General features: G+C 53.1%; 1 protein-coding gene across 1 annotated transcript in view; it reads left to right on the top strand.

Annotated features, from left to right (window-relative positions):
- Positions 1-8,201: 8,201 nt before the first annotated feature.
- The window catches only part of SPI1 (Spi-1 proto-oncogene), a 30,397-nt gene continuing 19,609 nt past the window's right edge, over positions 8,202-18,989 (top strand). The window contains exon 1 of the mRNA XM_082410844.1: positions 8,202-8,354. Within this exon, the coding sequence (XP_082266970.1) occupies positions 8,289-8,354 (66 nt within the window). The 5' untranslated portion in view covers positions 8,202-8,288. The remainder of the gene's footprint in view (positions 8,355-18,989) is intronic.

Genomic DNA, 18,989 nt, shown 5'->3' with positions numbered 1-18,989 from the left:
TCCGACATCTGCCCTTCCTAGACCCCCACTCCTACCAGGCGGGATCAGCTTTCCTCTGAAAGCCCCGTGTCTGCCTCACCCGCCAGGCCCACAGGTCTACAGGGACGCCCTCCTGTTCTGCTCCCTGAGTTCTGAAGTGGAAGCCCCGAGCTGGTTACTTTGCAAAGGGAGGAAGACACCCAGGGATGCTGCTCAGGGATCTCTAAGATGCGCCCCCCCATATATGCAAATCACTCCATCATATGCAAAGCACTTCACAATATACAAATGATTTCACAATAACACAGCATTCCTGCCTCTAGGAGCTGAGGGCTGCTGGCCACCAGCAAGGGGATGGGCAAGACCCAGCTAGAAACACCACTTGCTGCCTTCTCACTGCCCTTTCCTCTCACCTGGCCTGGAATTTCCACCATCAGACTCCCTAATGTATTGGGGGGTGGGGATGGGACTCTAGAGGATGACCATGAGCTGGGAGGGCCAAGTAGAAAGACAGTGGGTGGACGAGTGTGTGGCTGTTAAAAACAGCGAATTAGGGGCTTCCCTGGTGGCGCAGTGGTTAAGAATCCGCCTGCCATTGCAGGGGACACGAGTTCGAGCCCTGGTCCAGGAAGATCCCACATGCCGCGGAGCAACTAAGCCCGTGTGCCACAACTACTGAGCCCGCATGCTGCAACTACTGAAGCCTGCGTGTTCTAAGGCCCTGCGTACCATAATTACTGAGCCCATGCGCCGCAACTACTGAAGCCTGCACACCTAGAGCCTGTGCTCTACAAGAGAAGCCACCGAAGTGAGAAGCCTGCGCACCACAATGAAGAGTAGCGCCCGCTCACCGTAACTAGCGAAAGCCCGCGCACAGCAACGAAGACTCAACGCAGCCAAAAATAAATAAATAAATAAATAAATAAATAAAAAGAAGAGTTCTGGAGGAAAAAACAAACAAAGAAAACCAGTGAATTAGATCTGCCAGGGGCTTCCAAATATGGGCGAGTGAGAAAAGAGAGATGCAGAAATTTTTTTTACTATAATCCACTAGTTTAAAATAACGATAAAAAGGAAACTTGTATAGGTACATGTGATTATCGGTATTAGCATATATAAGTCCATTTATAATTGTGAGTAAATAAAAAATATAGAAGATCTCACGTCAGAATGGTACCATGGATTCCATGGTGGGGGGAGAAAAAAATATTAAAATATAAAAGGAAACTTTGTAAAAACATGTTAAAACATGTATATGATCATAATTTATGCAATTATGTAAAAAAAGATATGTAAAAGCTTTTATATATATCATATGTAAATTAAATATATAATATATATGATATATATATTAATTTACTTAACTCCCTATGCCTCAGTTTCCTCATCTGTAAAATGGATTGCTATATCAAGTAGTTGTGTAAATTGAATGAACACAGAAAACACTTAGAACAATGCCTGGCACATGGGAAGTTCTACTTGAGGATTAGATGTTATTATTATTTACATGTGTGGACACGTGAGTATAAAGAAAGTATTACAGTAATGAAAAGAACAGATAAAGACACAGGGTGGGGGCCACCCCTCTCCACTCCTTGCTGAGCACAGATGAATGTTTTCCAACACATTTATCAACTGGTTTGAAGGCCTCAGGGTCTTCCTGGGTCGTGGCACTGGGCAGACAAACCACAGCAGGGCAGGGTGAGCCTGGACACTGCTTGGCTCTGCGTGGTTGGGAGGCGTCTGGGATTGGAGGGGCTGCAGACCAATTTCTCTGATCTGGCCTTTCTCAGCAACCAGGTCTCAGCCCCCTATTTCTAGAAGGTGGGACTGCTCCTGGGCCTACTGACCAGGCGACGGCTGTGAGACCAGCACAGCCTGGCACTGGCATTGCCGATGCTCTGACAACCCTCCCCCTCCTCTGGCGGTCAAGGGCTAGAGGCTCTGGGATGGGCACATTACTTCTGCTTCCAGAGTATGGCCTCCTGTGAGAAAGCAGGCCTTCGCCTTCTCAGGGCTTTCCGTGGGGGTCTGCAGGTAGGCAGCAAGCTCTTGTAGAAGGGCAGCTGAGGCTCAGGGTGCCCAAGGTCACCCTGAGGAGGTGAGGCAGAGCCGAGCGCTCACCCAGGGCCCTGCTGCTTTTACTGTGGCCTCCAGCTCTGCCTCTCCAAACTGGACCTGCCCCTCTGGAACCCCTGACCCTAACCCTCTCTCAGCTTGTTCTTCTCAGGGCAGCCTTAGCTCCCTCGTGAGTTCCTGGGGTGCTTTCTCCCCTGAATTTCCAGCCCTGGCCTGACGATGCCCCAGTGACTCCACAGCAGCCCCCTCCCCCACCCTCAGCAACTCTTCCTTGGGCAGCCCAGCCTCACTACTTTCTGTCTGGCCTCTCTGCCTTTACAACCCCCTTTGTAACTCCCACCCCAGCCCTGGCAGGCCTGGCCTGTTCTTCCCCTTCCACCATCTCTGTCGATTGAAATCCCACCCGTTTACAAGGCCGCTTCCTCTCTGAAGCCTTCTGGGTCTGTCCAGGCCCTCAGTGTTGTGTCTTTGGAGCCCTGAGCCCTGTACCCTGAACACAATGGGACTTCTTCACCCTCCCAGCCCCCATTCCCGCTGTGGGCTTCCGGAAAGAAAGACAAGCTCTTGCCTATACCCTGAATAGAAGTCTGTTCAAATGAATTTAATGTCTCCCTTTCCCCTCTCCTGCCTCAGGAGCACAAAGTGGGGTGAAATTCCTGTGCACTATGCACAGGAATCTGAGCCTTTGCAGGGCTCTCTTTTATTTATGTTTATTCATAGATTTGCTTACTTGTTACCCCTTCCCCATCCCATCTCACTGCTTCCTTCTTGGGAGAATCTGAATGTTAACAGTCCTTTTTTTTCCCCTAATAAACATAACAGACAATATTCTGTCCAGTTTGGCCTTTCTTTTTAAATAAGGAAAAAAGCTCTTTTAAGGTTTTCTTTTACGTTATTCAGTGATGTTTACAATTGTTCTCATATAGGTCCTGCATAACTCTTAATAAGTTTACTTTTTGGTATTTTACATTTTGTGGGTATTTAAAAGAACATATTTCCCATTACATTTTAAATGTAGTGCACAGGAAGGCAAATTATTTTTATGTATCCCTTTGATACCTGGTAAGCCAACTACATTTTCTTACTGGTTCTAATCATTTCTCAGTATTACTCTTGAGTCTTTTAGGTGGGTAATCATGTCAGCTCCTAATAACAAAAGTATGAAAAGGAAGGAACCAACATTGTTTTTTGTAGAGATATGGTTTGGCTTGGTTTTGAACTTCATAGGAAGTATTTGTCTTCTGGGACTGGCTTTTTCACTCAACGATACGGGTACTAAGATTCATTCATGATACGGGGTGAAACTGGTTCATTTGCTTGCGCTACTGAACGATGTGCCACTGAGTGAATGAATCCTCTGTAATTTATTTACCCATTCTCTTGTCCGTGGGCATTTGGGTTATTCTCCAGATTTTTGCTGTTCAGAACAGTGCAGCTTTGAATGTTCTCCTTTCTGTCTCTTGGAGCACATGCCCAAGTTTCTCTTGATTTTAAGCCTAGAGGGGGATCTGCTGGGCCTCGGCTTTATAAGATAAGGCCAGATTGTTTTCCCCAGAGGTTGTAGGGAGTTGCACTCTGACTAACAATGCACTGGAGATTCCGTGGCTCCACCTCTTCTCCAGCACTTGGTGCTGTCAGACACGTTAATTCTTGCCCGTCAAATGGTATAAAATAGCATCTTATTGTGGTCTTCATTTGCATTTCCCTCGTCACCAATGAGCTTGTGCGTCCCTTACATGTTCATTGGACAAATGTGTTTTCTTCTTCTGTAAAAGGCCTGTTCACGTCTTTTATCTATTTTTCTGTTGGATTACTTGTTTTTTGTTTTTTCCCACGGATTTCCAAGAGTCCTTTATGTGTTTTTGATGGTTATCCATTGCGGGTTGTACATGGCAGACGTCAGACGTCTCACGTCTCCTCCAGTTTGTGGCTTGCATTTCACTTTCTCAAAGGTGTCTCCACTTCTCTCTTCCCTCCCACGCTTGGGCCTGGGACGCGAGTGCGCGTTGTGTGTGGATGGGGGGCTCGTGTCCCTCAGAACGCCGTGCAGACCAACTCCACCGCTCCTCCTGCTCCTTGGGGCTTTAAGGGACCCTAATCTCCCTCCCAGATTTGGCTGAGGCGTCCTGGATGGGGAGCCCCTGTCTAGTCTGCTTGGGGTGGGCACGCTGCGGCAGGGAGGGCCTCACTGCGATGGTTCCCCCCCCACCAGGAGTTATTTATCACTTCCGGCTCCTCACCTGGGGGCCGGGCGCCTCTCTGCTCGGCTGGGCAGCAGCCCGCGGCAGCTCGGGCGCTCCCTGGGGGCGGGCGGCCTCGGGGGAGGGGCGCTCCGGGCCGGCCCCTCCGGAGGCGGAGGCGGGGGCCAGGCCTGCGGCGGGGGCTGTGATGGGGGGCGGAAGCTGCCCGAGCAGATAAGGGCCGAAGTCGGTCCTGCGGCGAGACTGTGCGGGACGCTGCCTCCGCCGAGCCCGCCCCCGCACCCTCTGCTCCCAACTCCCCGAGCCACGGTCGGCCCAGCGGCCCCCTCCCTGCAACCCGGCGCTCGGCATCCTGGGCGTTGATCCCAGAGAGCAGTGAGGGATGGTGCGCCGGCCTGCTCGTTCCGTTCCAAACCTCAGTCATCGCAGCCGGAACATGGGGGTAGGAGTCTCCAGTTACCCCCCAGGGCCGTTAGGGATGGAACAGGTGCAGGCTGGTGAAATCCCTCTGTAGATCTGGGCCTTTTGTAAAGGATGGGTACCCTGAGTTCCTCGCATTGCCCCTGCTGTACCCGCTGACTCTCCAGGCTTCATCCCCGTTGTATAGATGGGAAACTGGGGGACTTGCCTTAAGTCACAGAGCCAGCCAGCAGGAAGCAAGTGGGGAGGGGAATGGAACTCTACAATCTGGGGGCCCTCTTTAAGAAAAAGATTACAAAATCACAAATACAAATTTGCTGAGGCCTCTCCCATGGCCTTGGAAGAGGCCCAAGTAAGTGAGAAGCGCAAGCCCAACTTCTTGGTTTCCTGGCCTCACCCTGCAGGCCCCCTGGAAGGGCTTACACCCCTCCTCCAGGAGAGGGTCAGACACCAACATAGTTGCAGGGTAGGCTCAAGATAGTACAGCAGGGGCCTGGAGGAGTCCCCGCTGCAGCTGGGCAGCATATACATATACCCCTTGCATATGCCTAGGCAGCCCTCTGCCAGCCCAACCCAAGAGCAAGAGCGGTCAGGCATTTGGGGACTGCATCACAGCTGGGCAGGGCCAAACCCTTGAGTACCAGCCAGTCAAGGTTTACTTGCCACTCAGGGCCTCTGACCCTGTGGGCTGGCAGTGGTAGGGAAAATTCCTAGGAAAAAAGGAAGGGGGAACCTGCCTGAGGCAGTGTAAGTGCATCTGACTTGGAGTCACACGGGACTGAGTTTTAAGCCACTGCAAGGCCGTGTGACCTTGGGAAGACTCCTTCATTTCTGTTTCTTCATCTGTAAAATGGGAGTAATAATAGTACCTACTTGTCAGAGCTGTAATGAGGCTTAAATGAGGCCATGCATGACGAAGCTTGGCTTTTAGAAGCAAATTTCCCTTCTGTGAAATCTCCAGGTCAGGAGAGGCATCTTTCTCTCCATATTAGGATTAAGTCACTCACCCAGGGGGTGGTCTCTTGGTTGCAAAGCTGAGATTTAAACCCATGAATGTCTGGCAGCAATGCCCTGATTCTAACCACCAGGAAACACTGCCCCCTTGGGCCTGTCTCCCCTGGGAGTTAAGTGCCACTGCTAGGTGTGCATGCCCAGGGCAGGGAGCCAAGGGGAACATTTGATTCAGGAGGTTGCTCGCCTTTCTGGATTTTATAATCTCTTTGCTCTCATGGGCACCTGAGGCTGGAATTTTTCTAACTCTGGCATCCTACAATCTGGACCAGGAGAAGCAGGAGACTCTGGTGATGGAGACAAGGCAGGGGAGCTGGGAATAGGCCATGACCATGAGCCTGGGCAGCAGTGGCATCCCAAAGGCCTCAAAGTCTTCTTCCAAACAAAGAGGTGCTACTTTGCCTCATGGTTTGCATAGGATTTCTCCTGGGTTGGTGGACAAGAGAACTGAGTTCTCAGCTCAGCGCTGCCCCTCTCTAGCCAGCTGACCTCACACCAGTCACTCCTCCCCTCTGAGCCTCAGTTTCCTCATCTGTGAAATGGGGATAAGAATACCTGCAGCTGCAAGGATTACAATATGTTGTGTACGTAGAGTGCCTGGTAAATGTTACTAGTTTTTAAAACAGGCGGTCTGAGGATGGAAGGGGGTGTCTTGGGAGGGCAGGAGGTGTGCAAGCAGAAGTGGGGAGTCCTGCGAGGGCAGGAGTTTGGGCTTCTAAGGTCTCCGTCTCACAGATGGAGTGCTTTGGGGTAGGGCTGGGAACCCCAGCTCCGGTACTCTCCCAGATGAGGACAGGTCAGAGTGAGGTCAGGGGCCTCAGAGAAGAGCAGGGAGCAAAGGTTCTCAAGCAGGTGAAAGGGAAAGGAGGGAGGAAGTGGGGGCTTCTGGGAGGAGATGGGAGTGGCGGTCGTTGTGTGATGCCGGCCACACAATCACCCCGAGGCCCCATTCCATGACCTCCTTTGTCCCTCATTGCACACTTTCAAGTTAGGCATTTCCCACATGGGGAAACCGAGGCTCAGAGAGGTGAGATCACTTGCCCAGGGTCACACACTGCAGGCTCCCCAGTCTGTCTGGCTCTGCAGCCTGGACTACAACAGTCACAGCCGCTTTCTTATCTCATCTGCCTGACAAGGTTGTGAGTGAAGCAGCGTGATCTCAGGGGCTCAGAGGGATCCCAGACCCTGCCGCTGTCTCCCAGGAGCCCCAAGCTCTAGGCTGGCAGCTGTCCAGGAGACATCAGCAGGAGACCCGGGGCAGGGGCCCAGGAGAGTTTGCTCACAGTGAGAGCAGAGACCCCTGGAGTCAGGGAGCGAGCACGCCGTCTCAGGAGGGTTCAAATAGAGGTATCCCGTGTCTCCACAACAGCTGGGAACCTGGAGGCATGACTCATAATGGGGCCAAAGCCAGCCAAAATCGTTCTGAAATTCCTTCTTTTTATCTTAAAAATTCATACAGATTTGTATCCTTTTAAATATGTGGGCTTCCCCCTCCTCTTTTTTAAAAATAAGTTTCCACTCTCAGTCTCTATCTGAGTGGACAGTCCAGGAAGACATGGTGCCTCTACTGGCTGTGTGTATCTGTTGCCTGCACCGCGGACCCCATGCCCTGGGCCTCTGGTCTGGTTTGCGAAAGTGCAGGGACAGAGCTGAGGTCAAGGCCCTGCCTGTTTTCGGTCTAGGGCTCTCCCCACCTCTGCTCCACGCTCCTGCCTCTTGCTTTGGCTCTCCCATCTCCTCTCACAGAGGTTTGTCCATCCCAGTCCAACTCTCCCGCTGGGAGTTCTCAGAATGTCTCACCCCCCTCCCCTCTTCATGCCCTGAGGGTCCTTGTCTGGAGAGACACTACCTGTCTTCAGCCCTCTCTGCTGGCCAGTCTGACCTCTCACCTCCCCAGAGGAGCACTCGACTTGGGGAATTTCCATGCCCATTTGGAAGAAACGGAGGCGCAGAGCTGAGAGATGCTGGACCTCCAGGATGCACAATGAGAAGGGCTGTTGGATGCCCAGGGGGATCTCTGGGCAGGTGGGGTGCCTCAGCCTGGGGAGAGGGCACCAGATCTGGGCCCCAGCCAGGGATGCAGGAGGGAGGAGGGAAGGCCATGGGGTGCCGGGGGCTGCCGCCTGGCAGGTCCCTGTGCCCAGGGTAGGGAAGTTTCTTATTTCTCCTGCTCCGACTTCCCCCTTTGATTTATTATAGCCATGAAATGCTCTACTCTCTTCTCTTTTCCTTGCTGTCCCCGGGGCTGGAGGAGCACAGGCCTCCCAGGCACGGGGCCTTGGCCTTGTTGGACTCCCATCTCCTTCCAAAGGTTGAGCCTGGGGGGCCCAGAAGTGAGAGGTGAGTCAGGGCAGGAAGGGAGGGACGAGGAGGGGCCCCGACCCCCCAAAGGCTAGCCTGGGCAGGACCGCAGGGGCCGGCACAGTCTCGGTTGGGAAGGGCTGGGGCCGGGCAGAGGCTGTGGCAGGTGTGGACTTGACAGCAGACAGCTCCCTGGGGTTGTGGAGGTGGCAGGCTCTGGGCCAATGGCCTCTCAAGTCCTGGCAGGTCCGAGGGCTGCACGCAGTGTCCTCGAATGCTACCCACCAGGTCAGAGAAATGGCTTCTCTGCAACCCCTGACGCCATCTTCGGATTTAATGGTGGCCAGAGCAGGCCTGGCCCAGGTGTGTCTGGGGATGGGGCTGAGAACCCAGAGGAAGGCGTGAGGCCCCCGTGCCCAGACCTGGGGCTCCTCAAGGCCACCACTGGACCTCACCCCGTGGCCTAGTGCAGGCAGGTGAGGGCTGGAGTCTGTCTGTCCGGCCCCTTGGCGGGCCTGGCGGCCGGAGCGTTCCTGGCCGCCGCTGTGCAGCGCCTGTGGTAACGGGGCTGTTGGCGTTTTGCAATGGCCGGGGGTGGGGAGGCTGCACACACATGCTTCCTGTGGTGACTGGGCGCTTCCTGTTTTCTCAGGCGCCGGACTTGCTACTGCCGATGTGGAAACAGGGGCAGCTGCAGCCCGGGTGGCTCCAGGTCGGGCGCCCCGACCCTGCCCAGAGGGGCCTAAGTGGGCCCATCAGCCCAGGCCCCGACCCAGGGCAGTGAATGGCCCGAGTCACCCCCCTCCACTGCAGGCCCCCATCCTTCCTGTCCCCAACAGCTTCCGCCAAGAGGAAGGGGCCAGGCAGGGCTATCACTCAAGGCTGAGCAGGTGGTCCAGGAGGTCAGAGGTCCAAGGGTGGGAGCTCTGGTCTCAGCTCTGTCCTTTGCTCACTGAGTGCCTTTGGCCATCCCTGACCCGATCCAGGCCTTGATTTCCTCTTTTGTGTGGTGATCATGGCACCCATCATCTAAAATCCCTCACCCATTTCTGCCCCAGTTCTGACCTCCCTTGATTTTTCCATCCCAACAGCCTCAGCTTTGGGGACAGGGTTGAGGCTGGGACCCTCAGAGGGGGGCTTGGCATAGGTCTTGACAGAAAGGGGCTTGGAGAGACTGGGGAGAGAGAAGGGCACGCCAGGTGGGGGAACCAGACTTAGAAGAAGGCATGGAGGTGGGAAGGCCGGGACTGGGTTTGGGAGATAGGGTGTTGATGGGACAGACGGAGAGTGGTAGGCGACAAGGTTGATCTGGAAGGATTCAAAGCAGGAGAAGAATTTTAGGATCCTCTTTATTCCTGCAAACGTTAGGAAAGTGTCTGATACCCCCTCACATTCTTCATCAGAAGAAAGGCAATGGGGTTGCGGGGCAGGGCCAGCCCTTCCCGTCCATTCACCAAGGAGATGGGTGCCCATGTGTTGTGATGCAGGGGCCTCAGGAGGGATCCGAACCTTTCTCCGAACCTAAGGCGAGGCCTTAGGATTTGGCGTTGCCCTGTTCCCGAATGTGTTTTGTTTTGTTTTTAAGCTGCTATTGCAAGAAGGGGAGGGGAGATGACTTTGCTTCTTGTTGAGTTTGCTGACAGCATCTGACCTCTGGAAGAAGAGTTTCTTTGCAGGAAGGCCAAGGCCTGAGCCCCCTGGGAACTGACCAGTCCACGGACTGAGTTCAGCCACACACTTGGCCCAGGAGGTTCTGAGGTGCCCACTTCACAAGTGGTTCCTCCTAAATCTCAAGGCCTGCCCATCATAGACAGCCAAGGACTGGTTCCAGCCAAAGAGGCCTTGAGGATCCCAAAACTCTGAGGCCCAGCCTGAGCGGCCATCAGGCCAGCCTGGCCCCCACCGTCCTGTCCCCTGCCTTGGTGCCTTGGGTCAGCCTAAGTGCTGAGTTGGCGGCTCAGCAGCTGCTGCTGCCCACGGAGGCCCAGTTATAAATAAGCCCAATGTGGCCAAGTCATCAAGTTCTGTCCCAGCTGCATTACCTCAGTGACCACAGGTCGGGGCTGCCCAGAACCAGGCCCACCGGAACCTGCCTGCCCTGGGCCAGCCTTGGTGCCTGCAGGGGTCCCAAATCCAGGGTTGGGGTGTCTGCAGCTACTCAGACCTGGACCTCCCTGGACACAGGCCACGGAAGGGGCAGGGCCCATCCCGCCTGCCCGGAGCCAGCCGCTATTTACAAACCGAAACCGGGAGAAGTGAAGCGGCTGCGGCCAAAGTGGCTCCAGGCCCCCAGCCCCCAGTCCCGCTCCATCCCCGGCAGGCCCATCCCCCCTCCTCATGGCTTCCTCTTTCCTTCCCCACACAGCTCCCCAACCTCCCGCTGCCCGGCCAGGTCTCTCTGGACAACCTGCCAGTACTTCATGGTGACCCCCGGCCCCATGGCCACTTGCCTGGGGGGGGATCCCCTTCTACTCCTCACCCCCCAGGACCCCATCAGTCTGGGCTCCCTGGAGCAGCCCCCTCCCACCCGGGCCCAGCCCACCGTGGCCTGCCCAAAGCACATTCCCACAGTTCTCAGTTCCCCTTCGTCGCTGGAAAAGCTCCAGCACCAATGGCCACCATGACGGTGCCCGGCCCTGCCTGAGGGTAGCTTCTCCAGGGGACCTTGACCTTCAAGGGGGGCGTCAAGTAATCTGGGGTGCTGTGGTGGAACTTGGGGCACCTGGGGCCTTAAGGGGGCATGTTTCTGGGCAGGAGGCCCCAGCCATCTCTCTCTTTGAGTTCGGTTTCGGCCCACTCATCCGGCTGGTGTGGGTCACAGGCCCTTGTGCAGGTCAGAATTGAGCTGGAACAGACGGACACTGGACCCGAGACCACGGCACACGCTGCTTAGGAAGTGGCAGGCAGGATGGTGCCGTAGCAGGGGCCTATTCCAGGGAGAGACAACAGACAACATAAGTAATACTTCTAATAATAGACGAACTCCCTTGCGATGGTGCAGAGGAAGTCAGTTCTTTCTGTCCCCAGAACAAGCCTGTCCCATTATCTCCATCATAAATGGACACGGGCTCACAGGGGAAGTCACGTGTCCCAGGCTACACAGCTAGAAAGTGTCTGGACTGAGATTCAAGATTTCCTGACATCCAGTCCCCTTCTGTCTCCGTCTGACTGCCCCTCGCTCCATCTCATCCCTCAGTCTCCTGCCCAGGAGGACAGGAGTTTCCCAGCACTGTGACAAGGCAGGAGCGGGGCTGTCCCGAAGCTTGAGGGGGAAGCAGGCCTTGGACAGCGGAGTTACCAGATGGGGTTCGTCAGTGCCCAGTGCCGCCTTCCCTGCCCCATTCCTTGCCTCCCACTAAGTCCCAGCTGAGGCAGAGCCCTAGCCCCACTCAGCCACAGTCAGCTGGCTGCCTTTCACCTAACTTCTCTGAGCCTCAGAATCCTCTTCTATGAATTGTCATTCCACAAACACAGAGCACCTACTTGATGCCAGCCCTAGGCTGGGTGCAAGCAATCTCTAGAACTAGGGCATGGCCCTGTCCACAGTCTTGTGGAGAAGGCAGATGAGTTACAAGATCCTGAGTACTCCGAGAGGGAAACTGCGGCTGTGAGACACCAAGAACAAGTGATGAGTGCTTCCCGGGGTGAGGAGGGTGCCATTGGGGTGGGATAGGAAAGAGTTCCCCAACAAAAGCTGGGGGACTGGCTCTCCATGCTGAGTCACACCCCTGTGCCTTGGCTCTAGTAGTTGCCACGGTCCGAGTCAAGTGCCCTTCCTTCCTCTGGGCCCGGTAAACTCCTATCCATCTGTCAGGACCCATGGACACACCACAGCATGACCAGGCCTGGTCTGGCCTGATGGCTCCTCACCTCCCTCTTCCCACCCAGGACCTGAGCACACCCGGAGGTCAGGCCTCCTCGGTCACTATGCCCTCACCAGCCCCACCCAGGCAGGCATCTGCTCCCGGGCTCAAGCCCCCACCGTCCTCTGCTCCGAAAAGCACCGTTTCCCTTTTCTGGGTGACCACACGCCATACACAGGGAATTTCCATCTCAGCCTGTGGAGCCTCTGATTCACTCAGGCTCCGTATGCATTTAACTCCTTCCGGGTCCGTGCCTCCTACTCCTGCACCCTGGGCTGCCCCTCACACCCACCCGGGACCCCTAGGCAGCTTCAAACTAATCTTGGGCTCCACAACCTGGAAATCAAGTCAGCCCTTCACTCACTGGCCTCCTCAGGGCCCTCCTACTCCCATCCTATGCACAGAGACACCTGCTCCTGGCACACACACTGGGGCAGCTTTGGGCTGAGAGCACAGGCTTTGGAGTAAGATAAGCCTGGCCCAAACCTGACTTTGGCCCTTTCTGCTTTGTGACCTGGAGCAGTTTAAGTATATGCTCTGAGACCCATTTCTCATCTATAAAACTGAGGTGATTCCTGTCCCATAGCTTTGTTGTAAAGATCCAGTGTGCTGGGCCCATGATGGGAGCTCAATAATGATTACTTTTCCTTCTTTGAAAAGGCCCCCTCATCCTATCACAAGGTCCCTACTCCAGACCTGGGCCCCCTTTTTCTGGCTGGCTTTCCCCTCCTGAGAGCTGGTTGCTCAGGCAGGGAGAAGGAGAGAAGTATGGGCAGAGCAAAGAAGGGCGAGTTGCTGCTGTCTCAAGGCTCTCCTCCGCCAGCTTCTCGACTCCCCACATTTCTCAGTTTTTCCAAGGAGGCTTTGGAGAGGCCAGGGGACAGGAGCTCCAAGGAGCTGAGGGCTGCAGAGATCCTGAGCTCTCAGGGACAGGGTCGAGCCTTCCTCCTTCCAAGGGATGCCGGGTGTGCATGTCACACACGAACATCTCACATGTGGGCTCCTCTAATTCTCACGGCCCGGTGAGGTGCATCCTGTTATTGCCCCCATTTTACAGATGAGGACACTGAGGCTCTGAGAAGTGACTTGCCCTCAGCCACTCAACAAACAAAGGGCAGGGATGGTATCCGAGTCAAGGTCTCTAGAGCCATAGTCCTAAACTCCACAAGGCTCAGTAAGCATTTGTGGAGGCCAATGAGGGAAACGTGGACTGATTGAAACCCTACTGTATACAAAGGGAAGGCTCACACAGATTGTCTCGTTCTGCCCTCTGTACAATGCTGCGGGCTGGGTCTTGTTGGCCCCGCTACAGAATTGAGGCATGTGAGCTTCGGGGAGGGGAAAGAGCTTGCCCAGAGGCCACACAGCCAATCGTAAGGAAGGAGCCAGGGATACCTAGATAGAAGAGGATGGTGTCAGGGGCTTCACAGAAGAGGGGGCCTGGAGGGGGAAAGTGGCTCCTGTCCTCAGTGAGTGAGCCGGGAGTGGGGGGGTGATGCCCGTGGTGAGCAGGAGGAAGTCGCTGTGGGTGGCGGTGGGTTTGAGGTGCCGGAGGCTGAGTGATGTGGCCGGGAGGTGAGCTCCCTGTGTGCAGGTCTGGTCAGCAGGAGACAAGGGTCTGGGGGGGGCCGGCAATGGGATTCAGGGCATGCAGGAAGTCAGGCCGCTCTGGAAATCTGTGCCTACTGGCCACTGGGGCTGGGGAACAGGGGGCAGGAGCTGGCGCAGAGTGCAAGGAGGGACTCAGCAAGGCTGGGGAGAGATGGGGGTGAACTGGGAGAGGAGAATCTGGGGGGACAGCCTGGAGCAGGCGAGCCCTCAAAAGATGGAGGGAGATCTTAGGGTGTGGGAGGGGGTGGGACTGTGAGCAAAGGCCGTGGGAGATTGAGAAAGAGGTTCTGGGAATGTTGAGTAGTGTCTTCTGGCTGGAGGTGGGGGTGGGGCTGGTCCACTCGGGGTGGCGGAGGGTGGAAATGCTGGCCGGACTCCTGGGTGCTGGGGGCTCCAGCACAGCCCTCAGAGCTTTGGACTTCAGCCTGTGAACAAGCCAGAGCCAAGGACAATTTTTAGGTAGGGAAACACCCATGGGAGAAACTCGAGATAGAGGCAGCAGCGGAAGCCCATGTCCCAGGGCCACTCAGAGTGGCAGTCACCTCCCACCCCCTGGCCAGCTGTGTGTGTCCTTGGGCAGCCCCCTCACCAGCTGAGCCACGTGACCCTTGTCATTAAAATGGCACTGATAGTAAATTCACAGGGTCATGGGAGGTGGGCAAGTTAATGCTGGTTGACTGCATCACCTCAGCCGATGCTGGGCCTTTCGCCTTGCCTTGTCCTGGCTTGCGGCACTTGGTGAGAGCCTGCGGTGGATACCACCCAGGGTCTCCAGCAGACCTGGTTTAAGCCTCGCCTGTCCCGCGATTGGCTGAATCATGGGCCCCTTCTGATCCTCGGTTTCCTCATCTGTACCACAGGGATGATAACGGCCCCAACTTCAGATCTGAATAAGGAAATGAACTTTGCAGTGGTGCTCCTGTTCTCCCGGAATCAAAACCAACTTCCACACAACACACAACGTCCCCCGGCGCCCTACCTGACCAGACCCTCACCTCCCTCACCTCCTACCACTGGCTCTTTTCACACTGGCCCCTTGCTGGTCCCCCTGCCTGGAGCTCTTCTCCCAGGTGTCTGCTTGGCTGGCTCCTTCACTTGTCCCCAGGGTTTGTTCAGGTGTCCCCTTCTCCCTGAGGCCTGCCCTTGCTGCCCTCTTCACTCTGCACATGGCGCCCCCTTCCCCAGCTGGGTCATCCTCTTTCGTATAGCGTTTGCTGCCTTCTCACCTACTCTGCATATATCCTGCCTTCCCTGCTCCAGAACAAGCCCCAGGAAGACAGGGATTTTTGCTTGTTTTGTCACCTGGCCCTTAGAGGCCCTGAGCAAATATTTGTTGGATGTCCTAATGCACTAAAGAGCCAGCCCAGCACTCTGACCAGAGCTCGAGGAGCTCGGAGGGGCCCAAGGAGCCTCTCCCAGTGTCTCAACTGTGAGAGGAAGTTGCAAGACGGCCATTTCTGTACACGGGCTCAGCTCTTTTTGGTCAACTTGCCCAGCTCATGCTCTGAGGCCTGAGTTTTCCCACATGCCCCGTCAAGCCCCATGGGGACCGGTGGCTAGGAAGAGGGGGTGAGGGGAGTGCTGTTCCTTCCTTTTAGAGCTCTTTGGGCTGAGGTTGAGGGGTCTGTGTGATGAGGGATCATGTCCCCCAGGTGGACACAGCTTCGAGGACACAGTGCCCATGTTTCCTGTTGCCTGTCTACCCTGTGACTGCAATAGCACCCAGCCTACCCCATCAGCCACCCAGCCCAGTAGGGGCAAAGGACACCTGGTGCTCCACCACTCAGGCCTGCCTGACCTCCCTGTCACTCTGCAGGGCCAGCCCTACATGGCCACCCACTCGTCCAGTGGGGTGGGGAACAGCACGGTCATGTGCTGCTGGTAGGAGTGTAAGTTGCTACAACTTTTATCCAGGGCAACGTGACAATATCTCTATATTTATCTACCTACCTACTTAAAAGTTTCCAATGCCGTACAGGACTTCCCTGGTGGCGCAGTGGTTAAGAATCTGCCTGCCAATGCGGGGGACACGGGTTCGAGCCCTGGTCTGGGAAGATCCTTCATGCCGCGGAGTAACTAAGCCCGTGCGCCACAAGTACTGAGCCTGCGAGCCACAACTACTGAAGCCCGTGCGCCTAGAGCCCGTGCTCGGCAACAAGAGAAGCCACCGCAATGAGAAACCCGCGCAGCGGAACGAAGAGTAGCCCCCGCTCGCCGAAACTAGAGAAAGCCTGAGTGCAGCAATGAAGACCCAATGCAGACAAAAAAATAAATAAAATTTTAAAAATGCAGTACACAAAACTAATACAGTGTTATATGCCATTTATACCTCAATTTTTAAAAATATGTCTCCTTTGACATCAAAAGAGGTGAGTCAAAAATTTCTGTGACCTGGCTCAGCCAAATAAATAAATAAATAAATATTTTTAAAAATTCTGTGTATACTTCAATAAAAAAATAAAAATAAAAATTTTAAAATTAAAAAAGTTTCCATGCACCTACATTAGAGCATCTAAATAATTATCTGGTCTCTTTTCCAGTGAGTTAAGATCGAAAGCTATGCCATTTTCTTTTTTTTTTTCTCTATTTGCTGTTGTGCTTTTTTTGAATTTTATTTATTTATTTTTTATACAGCAGGTTCTTATTAGTTATCTATTTTATACATATTAGTGTATATATGTCAATCCCAATCTCCCAATTCATCCACCATTTTCCATATTACTTATAATTGAAGGACTTTTTATTTCTATTTTAGGTAACTTCTGATCCTATTTATTAGTGTCTACAGGGAGGTGCACAAGGGTTTTTGACTCAGCCTGCATTTGGTTGCGGTGATTTTCTTTTCACTATCACTCTCTTAATAGTCAAAATTAGACTTGGAAAATTAAATATAGAGAAAGAATTTATAGCATTTTACTTTCTTTCCCTTTGAACATTTACTTCTGCAGAAGTAGGACTTTCTCCTACATAGTTTTCATTTAAGGCGGAAAAATATGTTTTGTTCTTTACTGTTGAAGGATGTTTTTTAGAAGCAAGCAAACGTGAAAGCATGAGAACCGCCACCTGGAGCCAGCACTACAGTCCATCCAGCCCAGCAAACGACCTTTAACTCAAATCTTCCCCCAACTATTCCAGTGGACACTCCCTTCTAGCGTCCCTGGAAAAATAACCAAAACAAAACCACTGCTCTTTGACCCAGTATTTCAACTTTGGGGAATTTATCCTAGACATACACTTGCATATGTGTAAGTTAGCAAATTTTATCTATTGCAGTATTATTTGTAATAGCAAAAGACTGGAAACAACCTGAATGTCCATCAATAAGAGACTGGTTAAGTAACTTTTTAAACAATGGAATACTATACAGCAATGAAAACAGACCACGGCTACATGCAACAACATAGTGGGAAAGAAGAAGTGGGATACAAAAGAATATTTACACTATGATTCTCTTTGTATAAAGATTAAAATCTGTTAAGGTAAAAACTAAACTATATTGTTAGAGGTGTTTACATAAGTGCGAAAACTATAAAGAAAATGAGGACACAGTTACTGAAAAAGTTAAGATAGTGTTACTTCTAGAGAGAGGGAAGGGATTTGGGGGATGCTTCTGTAGTGCTGGCAACGTTTTATTTTTTGACCCGGATGGTGGTTACATAAGTGTTCACTTTATAATTATTCTTTAAATTGGACATAAGTGGTTCATGCAGTCTTTTGTATGAATGAAGTCTCTCATGATGTTAAACTATCACAGTCCATCCAAACAGTGGAATACTATATAGTCATTAAAAAGAACGAGGCAGCTCTATACGCATGGACATGGGATGGATTTAGGGGGGGAAAACAACCAAAGTGAAGTGCAATGTGTTTAGTATGCTACTTTCTGGGTGAAATTTTAAAAAGACTATGTCTGCCTCTATGCCTTTGTCTGCTTAGACTATCCCTAGAAAAATACCCAAGAATCAGGTAACAGGGAACTGGACAGTTGTTTCCCTTTTTGTACCTTCTGGATTTCATACCATGTGCATATATTACCTATTCAAAAAATAAAGTAATTTTAAAAACTGTTTCACTTCTCATTCCCTGGAGCACCTAAGATTTTTGGTCTGAAACCAATTTCTTGCCCACAAGAAATATGAACCACAAGCCAACATGATGCTCCTGGGAGCCTCCAGCAAGTTGGGGACCCTCTCTGGTCCCGTTTCCTCTGCTGCAGAAGGAGGCCAGGCCTGTGCTCCTCTGAGGTCCTGTCGCTACCCAGTCCCTGCTGTCCTGTCTCCTCTCTCCCTCCCTTGTCCTCCCCTCCCACCACCCCCGCCCCGTTCTCTCTTTCATTGCCTCACTTCTCTCTACTCCCTTCTTTGACTCTTTCTCCTTTTTTTTTTCCTTTCTCTTCCTCTCCAGTTCTGGCTGCCTTTCCCCTCTCTGCCCTTCCTTGATCTCCCCATATTTGGCTTCTCTTCCTCTGCCTCTTTCCCCTGTCCTAGGATCCAGCCCTTCCTAGAGCCCCAGAAGGCAGGTTCATGCCCCAGCTCTCCACTCACAGGTTGTGTGACCCTGGGCGAGTCACTGACCTCTTGGGCCTCAGGGTAACAGATGGTTGTCCTGGTTACGTGAGATCACAAGGGTGGAAGCACTCAGCACAGTGCTGACTCAGAAAATAATTTCCCCCCTTTTTTAAACATTTTTTAATTTTTAAAATGTTTTATTTTTGGCTGTGTTGGGTCTTCATTGCTGCGCGTGGGTTTTCACTAGTTGTGGTGAACGAGGGCTACTCTTCATTGCGGTGCGCAGGCTTCTCAATGCAGTGCAGAGCATGGGCTCTAGGCGCACGGGCTTCTGGAGTTGTGGCTCGCAGGCTCAGTAGTTGTGGTGCACAGGCCTAGCTGCTCTATGGCATGTGGGATCTTCCCGGACCAGGGCTCGAACCCGTGTCCCCTGCATTGGCAGGCAGATTCTTAACCACTGTGCCACCAGGGAAGTCCCTTTCCCCCCTTTTTAAGGAGCTGTTAGCCCTGGGGTTGTGGATTATCAGACCTTCCCTGCTCTGCTCAGAATTGCTTAGAATCTGGGTCCTACTATTCCAAAGGCTTAGGATAACATCAGGTCCCTAGGAATTCGAATCTCGGGAAGAGGCCTCTGGTGCACTTTGGGAGGAGAGGCAGTGGGAGGAAGAATGGGGAGAACTTGCTGTGTGAATGGACACAGGATGCTGGAGTTGCATGGAAAGTGGGAGTCAGTTCTGCCCATTTCCATAGATTTGGGGCCCTGGGTCTTTTATGGGTTTCCTTACCCAGGCCCCTTGGGCTTGGCCAGACTTGGGACTATGGAATCTCGTTCTTCTCCTGAGGCCCCTTGAGGCTTAGGGCTCAGGAACACAGAGCCGACCTGGTCTGCTCCCTGTGTCCACGGAGGGGAGCACCACACGCCCTGCTTATAACCAGCAAAGGCTCCACAGTCGCCCCCGGAAACCCACCAGCCTCCTGGGCTTGGTACTCAAGGCTCTTTGCCTTCTTGCCCTGTC

This window comes from Balaenoptera physalus (assembly GCF_965194825.1).
Source record: "Balaenoptera physalus genome assembly, chromosome: 10".
Lineage (NCBI taxonomy): Eukaryota > Metazoa > Chordata > Mammalia > Artiodactyla > Balaenopteridae > Balaenoptera > Balaenoptera physalus.
Note: the sequence above shows the minus strand (reverse complement) of the source record. Positions and strands in the feature narration are given on the sequence as shown.